The 19,097-nt window shown below is 38.1% G+C and overlaps 1 protein-coding gene across 10 annotated transcripts in view; it reads right to left on the reverse strand.

The window, feature by feature from the left end:
- Window positions 1–19,097, reverse strand: part of FSIP1 (fibrous sheath interacting protein 1) — a 190,927-nt gene that overhangs the window by 92,877 nt on the left and 78,953 nt on the right. The window contains exon 12 of one of the 10 annotated variants that reach the window (XM_055098841.2): window positions 8,613–10,366. The exons of 8 other annotated variants lie outside the window; for them this stretch is intronic. In XM_055098841.2, coding sequence (XP_054954816.2) covers window positions 10,253–10,366 — 114 coding nt within the window. In that variant the 3' untranslated portion in view covers window positions 8,613–10,252. Of the gene's footprint in view, window positions 1–8,612; window positions 10,367–19,097 lie in introns of those variants that run through there. One more of the 10 variants, XM_055098842.2, reaches the window with a different exon arrangement.

The raw sequence follows: 19,097 nt of genomic DNA on the forward strand, positions 1-19,097 counted from the left end.
TCTCCTGCTTCAGCCTCCCAGGTAGCTGAGATTACAGGCATGCGCCACCACACCCAGCTAATTTTGTATTTTTAGTAGAAATGGGGTTTCACCATGTTGGCCAGGCTGGTCTCAAACTCCTGCCCTCAGGTGATCCACCTGCCTTGGCCTCCCAAAGTCTTCGGATTACAGGCGTGAGCCACCGCACCCGGCTTTCACCTTTCTAAACTGACTGAGGCAAGCGTCTAGAATCAGCCATTTCTATTCTAAGGTAAACATGAGCCAGTCACTTGCAGAGTTGGTCCCTACCTCCCATCTGGTTCCCTGGCACTTTGTATCCACCTCTTTTTCAGGCCTGAATACCTCACATTGTAACTCTCTGTCTACATGAGGGCCTCCTCTACCAAGCTAAAAGTTTGTCAAGAAAGAAGACCAGGTCTTAATCTGTATGCCCAAAACCTACCCATGGTGTTTGTAAACAGTAAGCCCTTAATCAATGCTTGTTTAATGAATGTATCCTCTTGCCTTGCCTGATTTACATTTTAAGCCTCTTCTCTAATTGTGGAAAGGCTTTACCTCTACCTAACACAGGAGTTCTTAATTTTAGAGTTCAAGAACACATTTTTATGTACATCTATATGAGCATTTTTCCAGGAAAGAGGTTCACAGCCTCAATGAGATTCTTAAAGGAATCTCTAACTCCCAAAATTTGGAACCAAACCAAGCCAAAGAACTTCAAGCACTAGGAATCAGAAGAGAGGCATATTATTAGGCTAAGGGGCCTGCCAAGCATCCATGGAACTATATTGGTAGGAAGCTACCAACTCTGCTTATAGGTAATGTCTCTGAATACAAAGTAGAAGTAGACAGACTAGTCACTGCTGACAAAATCAGACCAGTCAATGCAATCGTATGCATTCACAAAATACACACCTAAAAGAAACCACAACTTCAGGGAGATGACAATGATCAGAATACAGATGCTCCTCAACTTACAATGGGCTTACATCCTGATAAACCCATTGTAAGTTGAAAATACAGTAAGCCAAAAATCCATTTACTTAATACACCTAACCTACTGAACATCATAGTTTAGTCCAGCCTACCTTAAACATGCTCAGAACACTTATATTAGCCTACAGTTGGGAAAAGTCATCTAACACAAAGCCTATTTTATAATCAAGTGTTGAATATCTCATGTAATTTCTTGAAAGCTGTACCTAAAGTGAAAAGAAGAATGTTGGTATAGGTATTCGAGTTAAGGTTTCTGCTGAATGCATATGGCTTTTGCACCATCATAAAGTTGAAAAATCATTAAATTGACCATAATAAATCAGGGACCATCTGTACTATGATTTCTAGAAAGCCACAAACTTTTAAAACTGGGTAGCAAAGGTATAGGACTGCAGAGAAAAATATCTATTTCTATTCCAGATTCTAAGTCCTATGCAGAAGCACAGCCCTGTTCCACGTTGAGTGTCCAAATATATACAGGCCTATGCCCTCTAAAACCCTGCTTCATGTGGCTCTGACCCAGCACCCAATCTCTTTGCCTAACACCTGTGGGTGAGGTGGTGTCCTTCTCCAGTTTTGTGCCTGCTAAGTAGAGCCCACCACTGGAAAAATTTTCATAGGCTAAATTTTAGTGAATTACTAAGAACAATTTAAAATTGGGGAAGTGTATTTTCTAGAGGTCTGTTTCACCAAGAATTTTCAGTGGCGTTAACTAGTTTGGATGAGTTATTTGACATATGAAGATGTCAGGTAGATACATCCCAGGCCTCTCTGACCTGGACTCTCTGACTGACTAATTATAAATCAGAGGTTCCCATGATCCACTCTTCAGGTTCAACAACTAGAATGACTCCCAGAACTCAGGAAAATAGTTAACTTACTATTACTGCTTTACTATAAAGGATACTACTGAGGAACAGCCAAACAGAAGAGATGCATAGGGAGATGTACGTGGAAGGAGCACAGAATGTCATTGTCCTCTCTGTGCACCCCACCCTCCCAGCACCTCTACATGTATACCAACCCAAAAGCTCTCCAAAACCCATGATTTAGGGGTGTTTATGAAAGCTTCATTATATAGGCATGATTGATTAATTCTTTGGTCATTGGTGATGAGCTTAATCTCCAGACCCTCTCCCCTCCCTGGACATCTAGGGTGGACTGAAAGTTCCAACCTTCTAATCATGCTTTGGTCTTTCCAGTGACCAGCCTTCATCCTGAAATTATCTAGGAGCCTCCAGTCACCAGTCATCTCATTAGCAAACAAGACACTCTTTTCACTCCAGAGAGTCCAAGGGTCTTAGAAAGTCTTGTGTCAGGAACCGAAGACCAAGACCAACTATTATAACAAAAGTTGCTCCTATCACCCCTCTCACTCAGGATATTACAAAGGTTTTAGGAATTCTGTGCCAGGAACTGGGGACAAAGACTAAATATGTATGTCTTATTATATCACAATATCACACATACTTAATCAAATTACTGTATTTATAATAATAGTAAGATTAGTTATCTAAATGCCCACACAAATGGCATAAATCACTGAAGTCCTCAAAAAGAAAATGTTAGAAGCAAATGGAGAATCATTTGAGTCCATTATCATTTTCTACCTTTCTTCTTCTGATACGGCTTTTCTTGAGTCATTCATTTCTCATGCTGAAAATCACTCATTCAAAACCAGCCTTTTAGGTAGAAGGTCAGTACCCATGTATTAGGCTTTAATGTTGGGATTCAGATGATATGGAGTGGAGTTTTTCTACCATAAAGGGGAAGATATTTGAATAAGCCTTTAAGAATGAGAAAGTGAAAAACAGGGAAGAATAACATGTGCAAAGATTCAGTGGCATAAAGAAGGTTTGTATGTTAGGGAACAGCAAGTAGTTCACAGTGGTGGGCACGCTGGGTGGACTGGGAGCTATGGCGAGAGATGAGACTGAAAAGCGTACAGCCAGCCAGGGAATCTGGATTCATCTTAAATGGTTACAGGGCCATTATAGGATGTTAATCAGGGGAGTGACATATCATATTTGCATTCTGGAAAGATCATTCTTGCAGCAGTGTGGAAATGGACTGAGGAGACTAGTTGCAGAAGGAGCAGTTAATGTGGTAAGACAGAGATAAAGGATTTGAAAGACATTAAGGAGGAAGAATACACTTATATGACTCCCTTCATAACTGTGGGGTAAAAATATAGTCCAATCTCTTCTTTTCCAAGTTCATTGGTTTTGAGACCCCATTAGTCTATGTTATTAGCAGCAATTCCAGTATCTCCCTCCTGAAGCTGCTCCACAGCCCTACCCCAAATTGTTGAAAAATGCTGAGGTCTGTCCTGGTTGCAAATACCAGGTCGAAACAGAATAGAAAGCCTGATGAGTCCAAGATGAGTCCACATTTCTAGCTGCTGCAGCTCCTGGTAAAACCATAGAGTTGTTACTTTTGTCCATTGCTGCCACAAACCCTGGTGTTCCAGATCCCTGCAAAGACAACTGTGATGCCTCACACTTGGGATCCCAGGGGACTGCTGCTTTACCTTAACTCATATACACTGTCAAAGGATCGATACTGTGCCAGAAACCCAGGCTCAGCCACAAGCCCTCCTTCATGAGCCTAGAAAGGCCCTAATGCTAGCCAGTTCAACATTCTCCTTTCTCCATAGTGAGTTTCCCTTTGGGCCCCTTGGAGTCCTTTCTTTCCAAGGGACCTCTGCTGGGGCAACATCAATCCATCAGAGAGGTTCGAGTAAAACTGAGCCAAAAAAGAGAAAGGAGCTAGAGTTGGACTGCCTTTCCTCCAGGAAGCTCCTTGGCCCTTATACAGGCAATCAGCACTGTGAGACTTTGTCTCGCCACCAATTTCCTGTCACTCTTCTCCCAGAATCATGGTTACTCATTTGCACTATATTTGCATAATTAATAGGGTTAAGTCCAGTCTTTGGGGAAGGGTGACTTTCCATGTCCACCTAAAGAGCAAGCGCCTGGACATTCCTCACAATTTAGAAAAGAAAAGAAAAAAAGAAGTGAAGTGTCTGTCTTTAGTGACTAAGTAGATGGGGACGCAACTGCTCCTGTTCTGAGTGCCAGCAACAGGGCAGTGGCCCCAGAAGAAAGTCGCCCCACTGCAAGGCTTGGCCAGTGACTGGAGCCTCCTGTGTAAGAAGAAGCAGTGTGCCAGCAAGCACCATTCATCAAATGGAACACAGCAGATTTCAGCCACTTCTTTCCCTCAGCCAGTCACCTCTGGACAGTGTACAGTGACCCAGTGGGCCTGCCTGAAACTAAGGCAGAATGTTCTTCTTCAAGAAGTTAGGTTCCGGGATGAGTCTGTGACGTCAGCCAATTAAAGTCCTTTCCAAAGAGTCTCATCTATTAAAGAAGAGAGATCCTGATAAGATAAAGATGGCAGAAGGGGATTGTTTGATGGGTACACTTTTTTTCATGGGGCTGGGGAAGTACTGGACTGAAAGTGATGAAGTCTCTCAACTAATGTGACTCCTTCCTAGCTCAGAAAAGAGAATTATCTGTGAATTCTCTCACCCTCTCTGAAGTGCCAGTTACCGGGGGGCAGTCATCAGTCTATCTTCTTTATACTTCTTTCAAGAGGCTTAAAGCCCTGTAAGGGGGTAGATAGATAGATAGATAGATAGAGAGCGAGTGATAGATAGAGAATTTTAAAAGCTAGACTGGCAATTACTCACCAAAAAGAAAAAACAATTTCCTGTTTTGTGCTGTCAGTAAAATGTAAAATTTTACAGAATGCCCGCAAGTGATTCTCTTTAAGTGCTGCAAAACGATTATTTTCTACAAAGTCGAAAAAAAGAATTTTAAATGCTGATAGGAAAAGATCATCTTATTAGGTGCTTTGTAATGTAGGGGGAACCCCAGTCAATAAGCAGTGTGAGGTGGAAGGAAAGAACCCCCAGAGGGAGATGAGAATTGTACGCCACACCAGCTGCACTACCAACTACGTGGCCTTCAGTGACCACCTCACAAGAATCCTTCAGTTACCCACCTGGAGGGCTACTTAAATACCAAACAGAATAGCTTATGTGTGAAATGCTTTGCAACTATAAACGATTATTCACCTGCATTATAATTATGTTTCTACAAATTGTGCTTGTCAGTTCACATCCCAAAAGGACCTAAACATTAGACACCATTTTACAAATTATAAAAGGTCATTATGAAGTTCTGAAATACACTCTGGCTGAAGAAAATACAGAGCGCTTTAGGAAAAAAAATAACACATCATCCACGTCTTCAATTCTACATCCTAAATAAACAGTTTAATCCCATCACATAACACAGCAAAGCCTGTTATCCGATAAAAGGAGAGTACTAAACCCTCAATTTAAGGACCAGTTACAACTGATTAAAGTAAGGATACTTATAATTTAGTGTGTAAGAATGTATGCTGAAATATAATTAGTGCCTATGAATTAAAGCAGGATGGATTAGGCTAATTCCTGGAATGCTATTAGAGAGAAGACCCTAGGTTTAAAAAAAAAAGAAAGAAAGAAAGAAAGAAAAGAAGAAGAAAAAAGAATGATCTTTGTGTTTGCACAGCAGCTAAGCCGCTTAATGTCCCTCTAATGGATCTGAATGGGAAGAAAGGGAAGAAGGGGAGTGGAGCCCTCTCCATGGCGTCAGCCCACGCTACGCCTGCCTGGCACTGCAGCCCTGGAAACCTGGGTACAAGGCAGAAGGGGCTGAGTTGCATGCCCTCCGCTCACTTCCCAGCTTAATTTATATGGTAATTAGAGCTCTGCTGCCAGAAGGGAGAGCATCTGCCAAAAGTAAAGTCCTCACAATAACAAAACTGACATTAGCTGTGATGCCGCCAAAGTGCTGACTAAGAAATTTCTTTTATCTCCTTTTGAAGCCATAAAGTGCATTCATGTTATTACTAGTCGGGAATTTTTAACAGTCTTGCACTGACAGCAATTATTTAACACATGCACAAAACAATAGAGCTTCACACCACGTAATCAACCTTTGAGCTCCGTGACTTCCAATGCTCTCAGTGGCTGGATTTTATGGTCTGGTAGCTCCTGAACAGCCAAGTATATAAGCCACAAAAACAGTATAAAAATGATTTGAAGCAACCACTTCTTGTGCCCTTGCAGATTTATTTAATGACTGAGGCACACTCCATGATCATGGGCCAATTAAAAGATTTGTCTGCCCACCTTATTCACTGTGTTTGACTGCTACAATAAGTCTCTGCGAAGGAATCAAGCTGAACGCATGGTTGTTGACCTGTCCCTATACCCAATTTTTCCAAAACATCAGCCAGAATAAGATTTAAGTATTTTAGCAATCTATTTAAGGTGGACTATATTACTACCTTTCTCAGTAAAAGAATTCATTCAAATATTGTATTTGAATATCAACTCTGCTAAGGCCCAAAATAGAATACTATATACAAAGGAGAAGAAAATCAAGAAAACTGCTTTCAGGTATCATCTAACTGAGGCGTTGTAATCAAATAATAGTGATAGAGGCTGTGTGTGTTTAAAGAACTCTCCTGGAAGTCAGATGTGGGTTATGGACAAGTCACCAAAGCCCTGTCTGGTGTCCTTATCTGTAACAATAGAGGTAGTGACAGCTATGCCACCTGCCTCTAAGGTTTTCATGAAGATGAAACAAAAACTGAAGGAACATAGAAGAATAGATTTTAAATATTCTCATCACAAAAAAAAATGATAAGAAAGTGAAGTGATGGATATATATTAATCAGCTTGATTTAATCTTTCTACAATGTATATACATATCAAAAGACCACATTGTACCCTATAAATATATTCAACTATTATTTGTCAAATAAATTTAAAAACTGCAGTAACAAGCACTTTGCAAACTATGATGCACTATATAAATAAAGGAATAATTATTCTCTGCAAATGATACCAAGAGATTTATTTTTTTTTTTGGTCACTCTAATTCATGGATTTTAGTATGTAACCATCATAGCCATGGAGACCTTGAAATCTAATTGCATTTACTAATTTACTATGAGTTATCACTAGGAATTCCCTAACTCAGTATCAAGAACATAGAAATCAGAATATCAAAGTTTTAAGAATTATGAAATTTGTCTAAAGGGAACATATGGTTTAAAATAGATGGCTAAAACCAGCAAGCATTATAAAACAAAGTCAACTTTTAAAAGATTCAAATTATATATGCAAAATCCTCAGTCACTATGTAAGTTCATGACTTTATACATATTTACGTGCAAAGTTTGAATTATATTATGACTCATTTTTGGCCAGTCATGGTGGCTCACACCTGTAATCCCAGCACTTTGGGAGGCGAAGGCAGGTGGATCACTTGAGGTAAGGAGTTTGAGACCAGCCTGGCCAACATGGGGAACGCCGTCTCTACTAAAAATACAAAAATCAGCTGGGTATGGTGGTGGGTGCCTCTAATCCCAGCTACTCAGGAGGCTGAGGCAGGAGAATCGCTTAAACCTGGGAGGTGGAGGTTGCAGTGAGCCGAGATCACGCCACTACACTCCAGCCAGTGAGACTCCGTCTCAAAAAAAATAAATAAACAAATAAAATAAAAAATAAAAAAAAGATATATATATATAAAGACTCATTTTTAAAGGCATTTTTAGTCAACTAGTTTTAAGTATTAAAAACATACTTAATGTAAGTCAGGTACTACAGAAAGGTCATAATCAATCACATAATCTCTTTCTTAGCCCATTTATCTGCCCATACATCTGTAACAGAGATGTGCTGTCAGTAGGGTTTACATTTTCCCAGCAAACGGAATCATAGAACAATAGGGTTTTAGAGCTCTGTCTTGCTTTTATGTAGGTTGTACTTCCCTAACATTTGCATATGCCAGCATTTCACCTATTTTCTTAAACTGCATGCAATAGCCATGCCATGCCCACCATTTTGAAAAGGTACTAGCTGCCTACCTGGGATTAGTCCTTGACCTCTACATCAAAATACACTTCTGGTCATTGCCTTTGGTGTTTAATTGCCTTTGGTGTTCCCTGTCAGCCTCCCCTCCATGGCTGCCAATCCCCATCTGTACCCCGTGGCACCCAGTACCCAACTGTTCCTCTTCTGCTTGCCTCACTCTGCTCCTTCTCTCTAAATGATAACTCACACTCTGCCTATAAAGTTTTCTTGCCAAAGTATCACATTCTACTTTACACACTTTACCCTTCAAAGCCTTTAAATTATTGTTTATATACTCCCATGAGTTATATTTATTTGTGTCCCCTATATAATTTTAAATTCTTATGGACACAAATTTAATGTTACTATTTTTCACAGTCAAATTCAATATTACCATATTACTTTCATATGCAGAAGTATGACAATGGGTAGACTTCCCACACTATGCAAATTCCTGCTTTTTGACAGATATTTAAATCTTAATACACTGTTAGGAGCTCACTGACTACGGGACATTGTTTGAGTTGCTAAGAAAATTTTCTGAAGGATAATCTTAGGCCATTGATGTTGATCATGTGTGTTTGCACACAATGTAGAGATAGAATAAATAAAAATTAAAACAGTGAGCTTACTACTTCTTGCTAACATTCAATTCAAATATTAAAAGTAGACTCACTCAAGAAAAAAAATTACATTCCTCTATGTTTTTAATTGTCACTGCTTATCTAAACCTTAGATACTAAGAAATGAAGGTAAGAAGAGATTAGCAGCAAACTTCAAAGGTAATAGCAGGCGCTTTAGCAAGAACATAATTAGATGGTGATTTCATTGACATTACTTACTCAAAACACACTCTAGAGATGATGCAGGGCTTATACATGAAAGTATATAAATGCTTTTGATGGATCACTTCAAGAAACAAAAAGCAGGCTGCAATACCCAGCATATATTTCTCACAAATGACTCCATATGAAAATAAGATAGAAAAATAGCACCTTGCAAAACTTTTCAATATTGTAGAACAGTAAATAAAATTAACACTTTAGAGGTAGTAAAATCTGTAACATATGTGACAAAGAGTATATGTTTTAAATATATAAAGACAGCTTTCCAATACAAAACGAAAAGAATACCTTAATAAAATAAATAAATGAAAAAAGATACAAATGGGCAATGCACTGAAGAAGAAACACAAACTGCCAATAAACAACTGAAAACATGCCCAAATTTACTAGGAACCAAAAAAATATAAATTAAAGCAACTATATCATTTTTAAACTCTGAGATTGGCAGAAAAAGAATACTAACACTATAGGTATAGCACTCTAGAATATTCTTAGTGCAAGAATAAATTACACAACCTCTCTGGAGGACAATTTGGCAACACACAGCCAAACTCTACACATACACTCTCAGCAATTCCACTTAAGAATATATCCTAAGACAATAATTAAACAAATGCTCACTCTGTCATGGTTTATAATAACAATATTGGACATTACTAGAAATGAACAGAGAAAGGCCTCATTCAATAGACACACTCATATAGTACCATAATGTATTGTTAAGTGAAAAAGCAGGCTATAAAATGTATGTAGAATATGATCCTGGTTTGTAAAAAGACAAAAAAAGGAGGAAGGAAGGAGAGGAGAGGGAAGGAGATTGAAGAAGAGAGGAAAGGAGGAGGGGGAAGGGGTGTCTGTCTGTCTCTGTCTGTGTGTGTGTGTGTGTGTGTGTGTGTTTGTGTGTTGGGATGGGGGGAGGTAAGCATTTGGGGTATGTGTGAATAGGGAAAACCTCAGACAGGATAATGACCAAGTGTTAACTATGCTTGTATGCATAATTTTTCTTTTCTTCTTTATATTTTTCTAGAATGCCTGAATGCCCCCAAAAGCTATTTTCACTACGAAAATAAATTTAAACTATAATCACATTTGCATAGCCACTTTATAATTAAAGAGAAATCTTTCAACAAATTCTCCATCATTATCTTCAGAGGCAGTCAGCGATTATTTCTAGTTGGGTACAAGAGAACCTTTCACATTCACAAAGTGTGTTTCTAGATATACCAAACAAAAACAAAAACAAAAAAACCTAAAACTTGCTGTGTGTCCACAGAGACTCTTTAAAAATATTCTCTAGTACTTCCCAGTGGGAAGCGCCTCAGTGGAGGCAGGGCCTGAAACCTCATTCCATGTATTAGATACTGGTTGGCCAATAAGAATGTGAAGAGTTAAACACCCTTCCAGAATACTTAATGTATGGAATGAACTGGGATAAATAATAATTACATTAGCAAATACTGCCCAAAGAAAGATTTCTGAGATATTCTAACTTCAGGAATCAAATACAAACTGAGTCGACATCAAGTTCAGCAGCATATAAGAATGAAGTAAGACACTCTGCCCTGTGCTTCCCAAATTCGTCTTCGCTCATCACTCCCAAGTTAAGAAAAGCCTATAACAGAAAAATAATAAAACAAGAAAGTTTCCATCATTTTAGATAGACATTGTGAATAATTCTACAAAGACACACTTCTCCTACTTCTCAGTATGTCCAAGATGTGAAATTGAGCATATTCTTTCTTTTCCAAGATTACACATATGGTTTCAATAAATCTTTTATTTCAATTTTCATTTCTTGGCCATCATTTTTTAGATCAAATCTAACAACCCATGTCAGACTCACTTTAAAAACACACAGCTAGACACTTCTATGGGACCTCTCTCGTCACTATTTTTAGACTCTCCTAGAATCTTACTAATGCCTGTTTCTTCTATACCCCTAGAAAATTAGAATGTTGGGGAAATGTTTACTTTAAAAAAAAAATAAACCAATGTATCTGAGTACTACATAAATCACCTTTTTCTACTCTGAAACTGCCCTGTCAATAGTCACTAGCCACATGGGGCAATGGAGACCTTGAAAGGTGGCTGAGTCCAAATCAAGATGTGTTGAAAGTGTACAAAACACACTGGATTTCAAATATATATATATATAAAATATTAATTGTATATATATAATATACAATTAATAATGTTTATATTAATTACATGTCACAATGATGTTCGACTATAGTGAGTTAAATATAATTTCATCTGCTTCTTTTTGCCTTTTTGATGTGACTAGCAGAAGATTTAAAATTACTTATGTGGCTGCATTGTGTTTCTGTTGGATGGTGCTGGTCTGGAATGCTAGTTCATCATGTCGAGATTCTTACTGCCATTTCTGTAACTCTGCAAATACTCAGCATTCTCTTTAAATAATAGGTCTTCATCAGTGGCATTACTCAAGAGATTTGCTCCCTCTACCACACTCGGTAAAACACCTGCCACTAGTTACTCCTTTTCCCCAAAATTAACGTCTGTGCTTACTAGAAGCTTTAGCTCTACTTTAATCTGAGCACTCTGCACTCCTCGTGATCAGTGTTTTCCCCAGCGGTGTTCTGCCCCTTTGTGCCACATACACTTGAGCAGTGGAGTGGCGTTATAGTTTGCCAATGCTGGTGGATGGCATAACTTTCAGTTTGAGGTTCAAACTCGCTTCCCACAGGGCAAACACACTAAAGTGCCACCACAATTCCCTTGCAAAACTCATTCATTCCCTGAATTCTCCCAGTGCGCCAGGAGGAATGTTAACCATTTTATACCTGCCCAAAAGTGGGCTACTGTATCAGTTAGGATTGCTTTCATAAAAGAAACCCAATGACCTGCCTGGCATAACCAAGGTTGGTTTATTTTCCAACTTAAGAAATTGGTCAGAGGTAAACAGATAAGAGGTGATGCAACAGCTTTATGATGGGACAACTGCCCTAGCCTCCTCTGTCTTTCCGACCTGCCCTTGTGGTCTCAAGATGCCTCCTGAATGTTCAGGCAGTGTATCTATGCTCCAACTAAGAAGGGAAAAGATGAAGGGCAAAAGGCACATGTCAGCGGTTTTTCTTTTTATCAGGAGACTTCCGCTTTTATCTGACTGGCCAGAACTAACTTATGTGGTCACCCTAGTTACAAGGGAGTCTGAGACAGTATTTGTAACTAGAATTTTATCAGTAAGGAAGAACGGTAAATGGATTTGCAGTTGTTAATGTGTACCATAGCTATATTTTCACAAATATTATTGCAATTTTGTTAGAGATACGAATAAATGCCTAGGGATAAGGGGATTAAAGAAAAATCCAACAAAATTCACAATCTTAATGTTGGATACAAAGTTGGGAGAATGGAAACTTTGAGAATATAATGTCTATTATGTGGATCATTTCATTTTATTGAACGTCCACTTTTTTGAATAGTTCTTACAACAACTTTCAGCATGTATCTTTGTTGATAGTAAAAGTATAATCAACCTGCCAGTAATATCTTTTCTTAAAGTTTAGTTCATATTAAATCAAATAGCTTCTTAGAAAACTTTATCCACCAGTCACAGCCTGCTATTCAACATGGCCTCACTCTACTTTTATAATTTTACTTCCTTCTATTTCCTGTCATCCGGAGTGGATGAAAGCAGACCTCCAATGTGAAAACGAGTTTCTTCCTGAGTCATCTGCAAAATTCCACACTCCTGTCACCCATCTGATCCAATACCAAATTCAGCATTCCACTCAAATTTCTGAAGCACTGTTGTTGCTAATAAGAACCACTGTCTGTTTTTCAATCACTACCACTAGAAGATATTTTTTTAAAAGACATAGAAACATAGCTTCAGTAGTTCACAAGTATTAAGGCCCACACCATGCCAAGCTGAGAATGGGAGAGCTGCACTGGCTGAGGATGCCAGGCCCTCAGCTGGGAGCACTCACTCACTCACTAAGTGATTCACTCCCAAACGAGAGCCCTGCAGAAAGCCTGATTCAAGTTCTTGGTTCAGCAAAATTCAAGTTTCTAAAATGTCATATATCTTTATGGCATTGGCAAAAAGTCAGAACTTTCTATGATTAATTCATAAATGTTACTGATCAATTCTGTTCCCTGTAATGGCCCAAGCTTTCCAAAAGCTGGCCCTTTTCCACAAAGTGTCTTCTTTCTGTAACACCCACCCCCATCTATACCAAATGAAACCCTACTCATTCCTCAAGGCTCAATTCTGATTTCACATTTTCCACAAAGCCTTTCCAAATCGCTCTGCTATAACTGTTCTCTATTTTGATCAAATATAGCACTTTATTTCTATTTCTCTCACGTCATTTATTTCTGCCTTATATTTTCGATCAGTCTCAGCCTCTCCCACTAGATCAAAAGCTTGACTCTATACTCTTAGCAGAGCATTTTATTTATTTGTTTGCATTGAATTAAATCTGGATTTGTTTTGTCTATGTGACAGACAAAAAGTAATTGTGCAACATCATTGACCACAATGTTTTTTTAAAGTCTGGTCACAAATTATGACTGTCAAAATAATAATCAGCCCATTGCTTTCCATTTTGAGCTCCAGAGAAAATTACTACAAACATATGAAGGGATGTCCTATGGCCTCAAGCACAGAGGAAAGATTGCCCACCCCAGTGTCTATACAAGGCTTTCACTACTCCACTATGCAGCTCATAGGTCCCCATATAAATTCAGCAGGAGAATCCAGTTACACAACGATTCTTGAGCATCTGCAAAGGATGAATAGATTTCCTGAACCCAAAAATTGGGACACAGAATCTTTGTGCCATTCCAGGTGAGTTCCCATTTAAAATACAGCTTTGATTGGATGCAGTGGCTCACTCATGTAATCCCAGCACTTGGGGAGGCCGAGGCAGGCAGACTGCTTGAGCCCACGAGTTCAAGACCAACCTGGGCAACATACTGAGACCTCACCTCTACAAAAAATACAAAAATTAGCTGGGCATGGTGGTGCGTGCCTGTAGTCCCAGCTATCTGGGGGGCTGAGGTGGAAGGATCACTTGAGCCCAGGGGGCAGGGGTTGCGGTGAGTCAAGATTGCACCACTGCACTCCAGCCTGGGTGACAGAGTGAGACCCTGTCTTAAAAAAAATTTTTTTTAATGGATCAGGGAGCACACTTATTTAGTAAATATAGTATGTGTTCCAATTAATAAACTGTTCAGTGTAAAAAGTTGGGGTGATAAGAATTAACATTCTAAGGAACAAAGAGCAGAAGCTAAGAAGGGCAATAAGAAGGGCAAAAAAAAGTTGGAAAAAAATCCACCTTATTGGCAAAAAAATAATATTCTTGCACATGTAGGTTGTGTGTGATTATAATGTATCTCTTTTTCTTCCTTCTGCCCCAGGTCTCAGAGGCTAACGTGCTGTTCTAGAAAAACTATATAACAACTTTTCTCTGACTGGTTTGAAAAACTGATGTTGTTCTCACTAGAGGGATGGTGCAAAGCTTTAAAAAAGCTACAGAATGATGAAGGGAAAATAGATGTAAGTGCCAGGATCCTGTTTAAAGGATCAAGGAAGGTCTAACTCCAAGAATGTCCACTTAACATTATATTTTCATTTCTACAAATTCTATCTGGTTTCATTTCAAATCTCTGTCATATTCTCAAAGCTCATTTTATTTCTTTAAATATATTAAACAGACATATTTTACATTCTGAAATAGACCACTCCAAACTCTGCAGTCTGCGTGGAACTGACTCTATAGTGTGTTTTTTCAATTAACGATTGCTCATGATAGTTTATTTCTTTATGTGTTGGGGATGGGAGGAGTCCTCTACCGTGGATTCATGGCCCTTCAGTTTTATTTGTGGGAATTTATTAAGGTCTAGGTTTAAATTATTGTGTTCTTCCAGAGAGATTTCCCTTTCCTTCTACCAGGAGCTGGGATTACTGCCAATCCAAGACCATTTTCAACTGAACATTCAACTTGGCCCTACAGGTGGTATGAACTGAAACCCAAAGCCTACCTTCATGCAGGCTTATTGTTGGTAACTCTCATGGGGGACTTTTCTTTTCCATTCCTCCCACAACCAAAGCAGAGACAGTTATATATGTCCCCACCATGCCCTCTCCAGAGCAGATTCTTCCTAGTGTTTCCACTCGGGGTTAACCATTTGGTGTGCTGACTCTATGTGGGAGCTCTGACTTGACCTTTACCCTGTCTTGGGCTCTGTTTCCTGTGCTCCCTACACATGCCTGGTTAAAACCCACACTTTAGGCCTTTAGAGGTTAACAGATACCACGGGGACCAATGCTTGTTCCAATGGTCACTTACCCCTCCTGACACATAGTGTCTTGTCATTCCTACCCTCCAAGGAATTCCCTTACATTTCTGCCAGCTCAGACATGCTTTTAAAACTACTTTTTAAAAAATATATTTTTTCTAGCATGTTCAGGCTTGCTTTCCCAAGCACGGTCTCCCTTAACATCTAGTCTGCCATATAGCTAGAACTAGAACTCTCCCGTCCAGAGATTTGCACAGGGGCTGTAAACAGTCCCATGTGGCATGTTACTACCCTGGGTCAACATCCAAATAACAGGCTTCATTTCAACCTCTAAAATCAGTATAATGTTTATGTATACATTTTTCTTTTACCTCAATGCTATACTGTTTAAATATGGTGTGTGTGTGTATCACATATTATAATTTTTACAATAATTATTTTATATAATTATACTTAATTATATTCACATTTATTTATTTCTTGAAGCAAGTACCTGTACTTGTTCCATGTAATCACACCTACAGCACATGGCCTCTACCAATGAACTTTAAAAACCAATTCAGAAAGCAAAAGGTAAGTTATGTTAAAACCTAACTAGTCGTATTACCTATTTCTAGAGCCTCTGCTCAACAATAAGAATTTAAGGGAAAATAAGTAATATTATAAAACAAAGTTACTATCATAATTGTCTTTTTTTTTTTTTTTAGATGGAGTTTCATTCTTGTTGCCCAGGCTGGAATGCAATGGCACGATTTCAGCTCACTGCAACCTCCGCCTCCCAGGTTCAAGCAGTTCTCCTGCCTCACCCTCCCGAGTAACTGGGATTACAGGCATGCGCCACCACACCCGGCTAATTTTGTATTTTTAGTAGCGATGAGGTTTTGCCATAGTGGTCAGGCTGGTCTCGAACTCCCAACCTCAGGTGATCCACCCACCTCAGCCTCCCAAAGTGCTGGGATTACAGGCATGAGCCACTGTGCCCAGCTCATAATTGTCATTTTTAAGGTGCCTCTCAAGATATGGCACATTATTATTCAGAAACAGCACAATGCCTACACCTTCTATAACATATCATCTGCATTATCATAACACATGTGAAAAACCATAATCCAGAACCAAACATCTTTAATAATTTTTTAAATGTTTACAGTATAGGTAGAATACAAAGTATATTTATAACCTCTCTCGTTCCAAAATAAATTTGAAACTGAAACCTACTAATATATTTATAAATTGATTATAAATGATAGTTGAAACAAAGTAAGTTAATGGAAAAATATCCAACTATCCTTAACATTTTCATCTCAAACATTAGGAGAAATATCTAATCCATGCAGGGCTTAAAACCTAGATGATGGGTTGATAGGTGTAGCAAACCACCACGGCACATGTATACCTATGTAACAACCTGCACTTTCTGCACATGTATCCCAGAACTTAAAGTAAAATTTTAAAAAATAATAAATAAATAAATAAAAACATTTTCCTCTCAAAGAACTCCAGCTAATTATGTTTTAAATTTCTCATAAATTATATTGATCTATGTAGTCAATAACTTTTAAAAGGTTACTGGGTCATTTATTCATTGCAGGATAATTCATGATCATCAGCGAAATACCTATAACTGTACTACATTCTCAACTATTAAATGATAATATTCCATTGCAAGGAGTTTTGTTAAGGTTTCTGCATTAAATGATGTAGAAATACATAATTCTGAAAATTTTATGTTCTACTTGCTTGTTTCAAAACGGGCCTGTGATTAAGAGAACAAATTTTTTAATGTTTCTCTGTTAATGTACAAATCTCACTCTCCAAAGTTTACAACCAAATGTTTTGCATCATTACACACACCTGCCACCACCTACAGAAAGAACAAAAGTTGTATACTCTAAATACCAATTGTATGTGGCAGTGTTATTATTTTATCCACATTTCTAAAACCTGTTACAAGTGAAAAAAAGATTAAAATAATTTCTGCAGTTCTAAACAAAGACACCAAAGTATAACTATTTTTCCAATTCGGACCTTCATTAATGTATGAATACCAAAGCACACTAGTTGGTCTTCCTATTTAACCACAAACATGTCAGGTCTGTTTGGAGTAGTGTTGAATGTGGAAAAGATGTATATCTGGTTGGTAACAGCTTAAAGGTTTTAGAATAAAGCCTACATTTGTGGGTGGCCACAAATCTTAGCTAAAAATTGGCTGAACTATACGGATGTGACTTAGAGAGGTTGGATTTATTGAAATGTTCACAGGTTGAGGTGTCAGAAGAGTTGGGCTTCTGATTATTTCTGAAAAATCATTTAGCTGCTCAAGACTTTGGTTTCTATTCCATGGAACTGGCCCAATGACCTCCAAGCCCCTTTAGCTCTCACATTCAAGAATTCTGAATCTATAGCATGTGTAACAATTGAAGGTAGACTTTCCACCCCATTCTCTAAGCAGAAGGAACACTCCAGTCTTCTGACTGGGGTTCATATATGCTTATATCAGGTTAAATGACAAGAGCATGTCGAAATAAGAATCAGAATGAGAGGATTTATCATCCTTTGTCAGCCACATTCTTATCCTCAATGCTCAGCAACAGGGCTTAGAGTGCTAAACATTTTGATGCAATAATGACAATGCAGTTCACCAAACAAGGCCAAGCTCAGTGGTTTCCAGGAAACTGAAAAGAGAAAGAATGTGGATAGAAATAGTAGAGACTTCAAATGATGAAGAAAATGAATGAAGTTCAAACTGAGAATCAAAAAGAGACACAAAAAAGACCTAAAAAGTGTGGTCGATGCATTTGGAATGACTAGAACCAGGGAAAGTTTTTCCTAACAATACTAATAAAACATCTTTGAGAGTATTTTATCATTAGTGGGATCAATGGGATAAGGTCAGATTGATTATTTTTTATTTAAAATGCAAAAACTAAAATGGAATTCTTTTGATTTGTGAAAGATAGGATCATTATGCAACTTCATCAAAGGTATTTTTACCTAACCCTGGAAGTCAAAAATGTTCTTTATTTTTTAAAAAAAACAAAAAATCTTTATTGTCACAGTGGAACACTCACACCTCTGAAAAATGAGACAAATCATGAATTATTGTTACTATTCATTTAAATTACTCAAAAAGTCCATCATTATGTTAATGGATTAAAATATCTTTAAATAAGAGAATGATATAATAAAATTGCCTTAATTATGGCTCCCCTTTCTTTAGGAATAAAGGCAATTTAATAGAAAGTAGAAAATTATCTAACAAAGGTAAGTTACAGCACATATTCTATTTCCCTTCAGATGGTTGTTAGTATATATGCGCCAATATACGAATATATATATATAACATAGTTGATAAAAATCTATCTTAAATGTTTATTTTTATGTTTCGTATCATATATTTTCAATTAAAAGTCATATATTAATCAGGTGTGGTGGCTCACACCTGTAATCCCAGCACTTTGGGAGGCCAAGGCAAGCAGATCACTTGAGGTCAGGAGTTCAAGACCAGCCTGGCCAACATGGCAAAACCCCATCTCTACTAAAAATACAAAACTTAGCCGGGTGTGGTGGTGCATGCCTGTAGTCCCAGCTACTCAGGAGGCTAAGGAAGGAGAATTGCTTGAACCTGGGAGGCAGAGGTTGCAGTGAGCTGAGATCATGCCATTGCACTCCAGCCTAGGCAACAGAGTGAGACTCGGTCTCAAAAAAAAAAAAAAAAAAAAAAAAAATCTTCTAGAAGTCTTCTATTGACAAAGTCCACGTACTTGTCATTTTTATCATCCTACCATAGAATTAAATGGGTTAATATTATATAAGTTGCTTTGACATTCCCTTCTTTGAGAACATTTATTTCCTGGGTTTTTTGTTTGGTTGGTTGTTTGGTTTCCTTGGGCATTATTACTTTGAAAATATTCCTAAAAGTAGAATTATACAGGTCAAAAATATGAATCATATTATAGCTGTTGTTACATTTATTGACCAATTGTTTTCCAGGAGAAAAAATAACCCATTCAAACAGCTACCAATAATATCCAAATATCGCTGTCCCAATCTTTACACCACTCTTACTGACA

This window comes from Pan paniscus, chromosome 16 (assembly GCF_029289425.2).
Source record: "Pan paniscus chromosome 16, NHGRI_mPanPan1-v2.0_pri, whole genome shotgun sequence".
NCBI classification, from domain to species: Eukaryota; Metazoa; Chordata; class Mammalia; order Primates; family Hominidae; genus Pan; species Pan paniscus.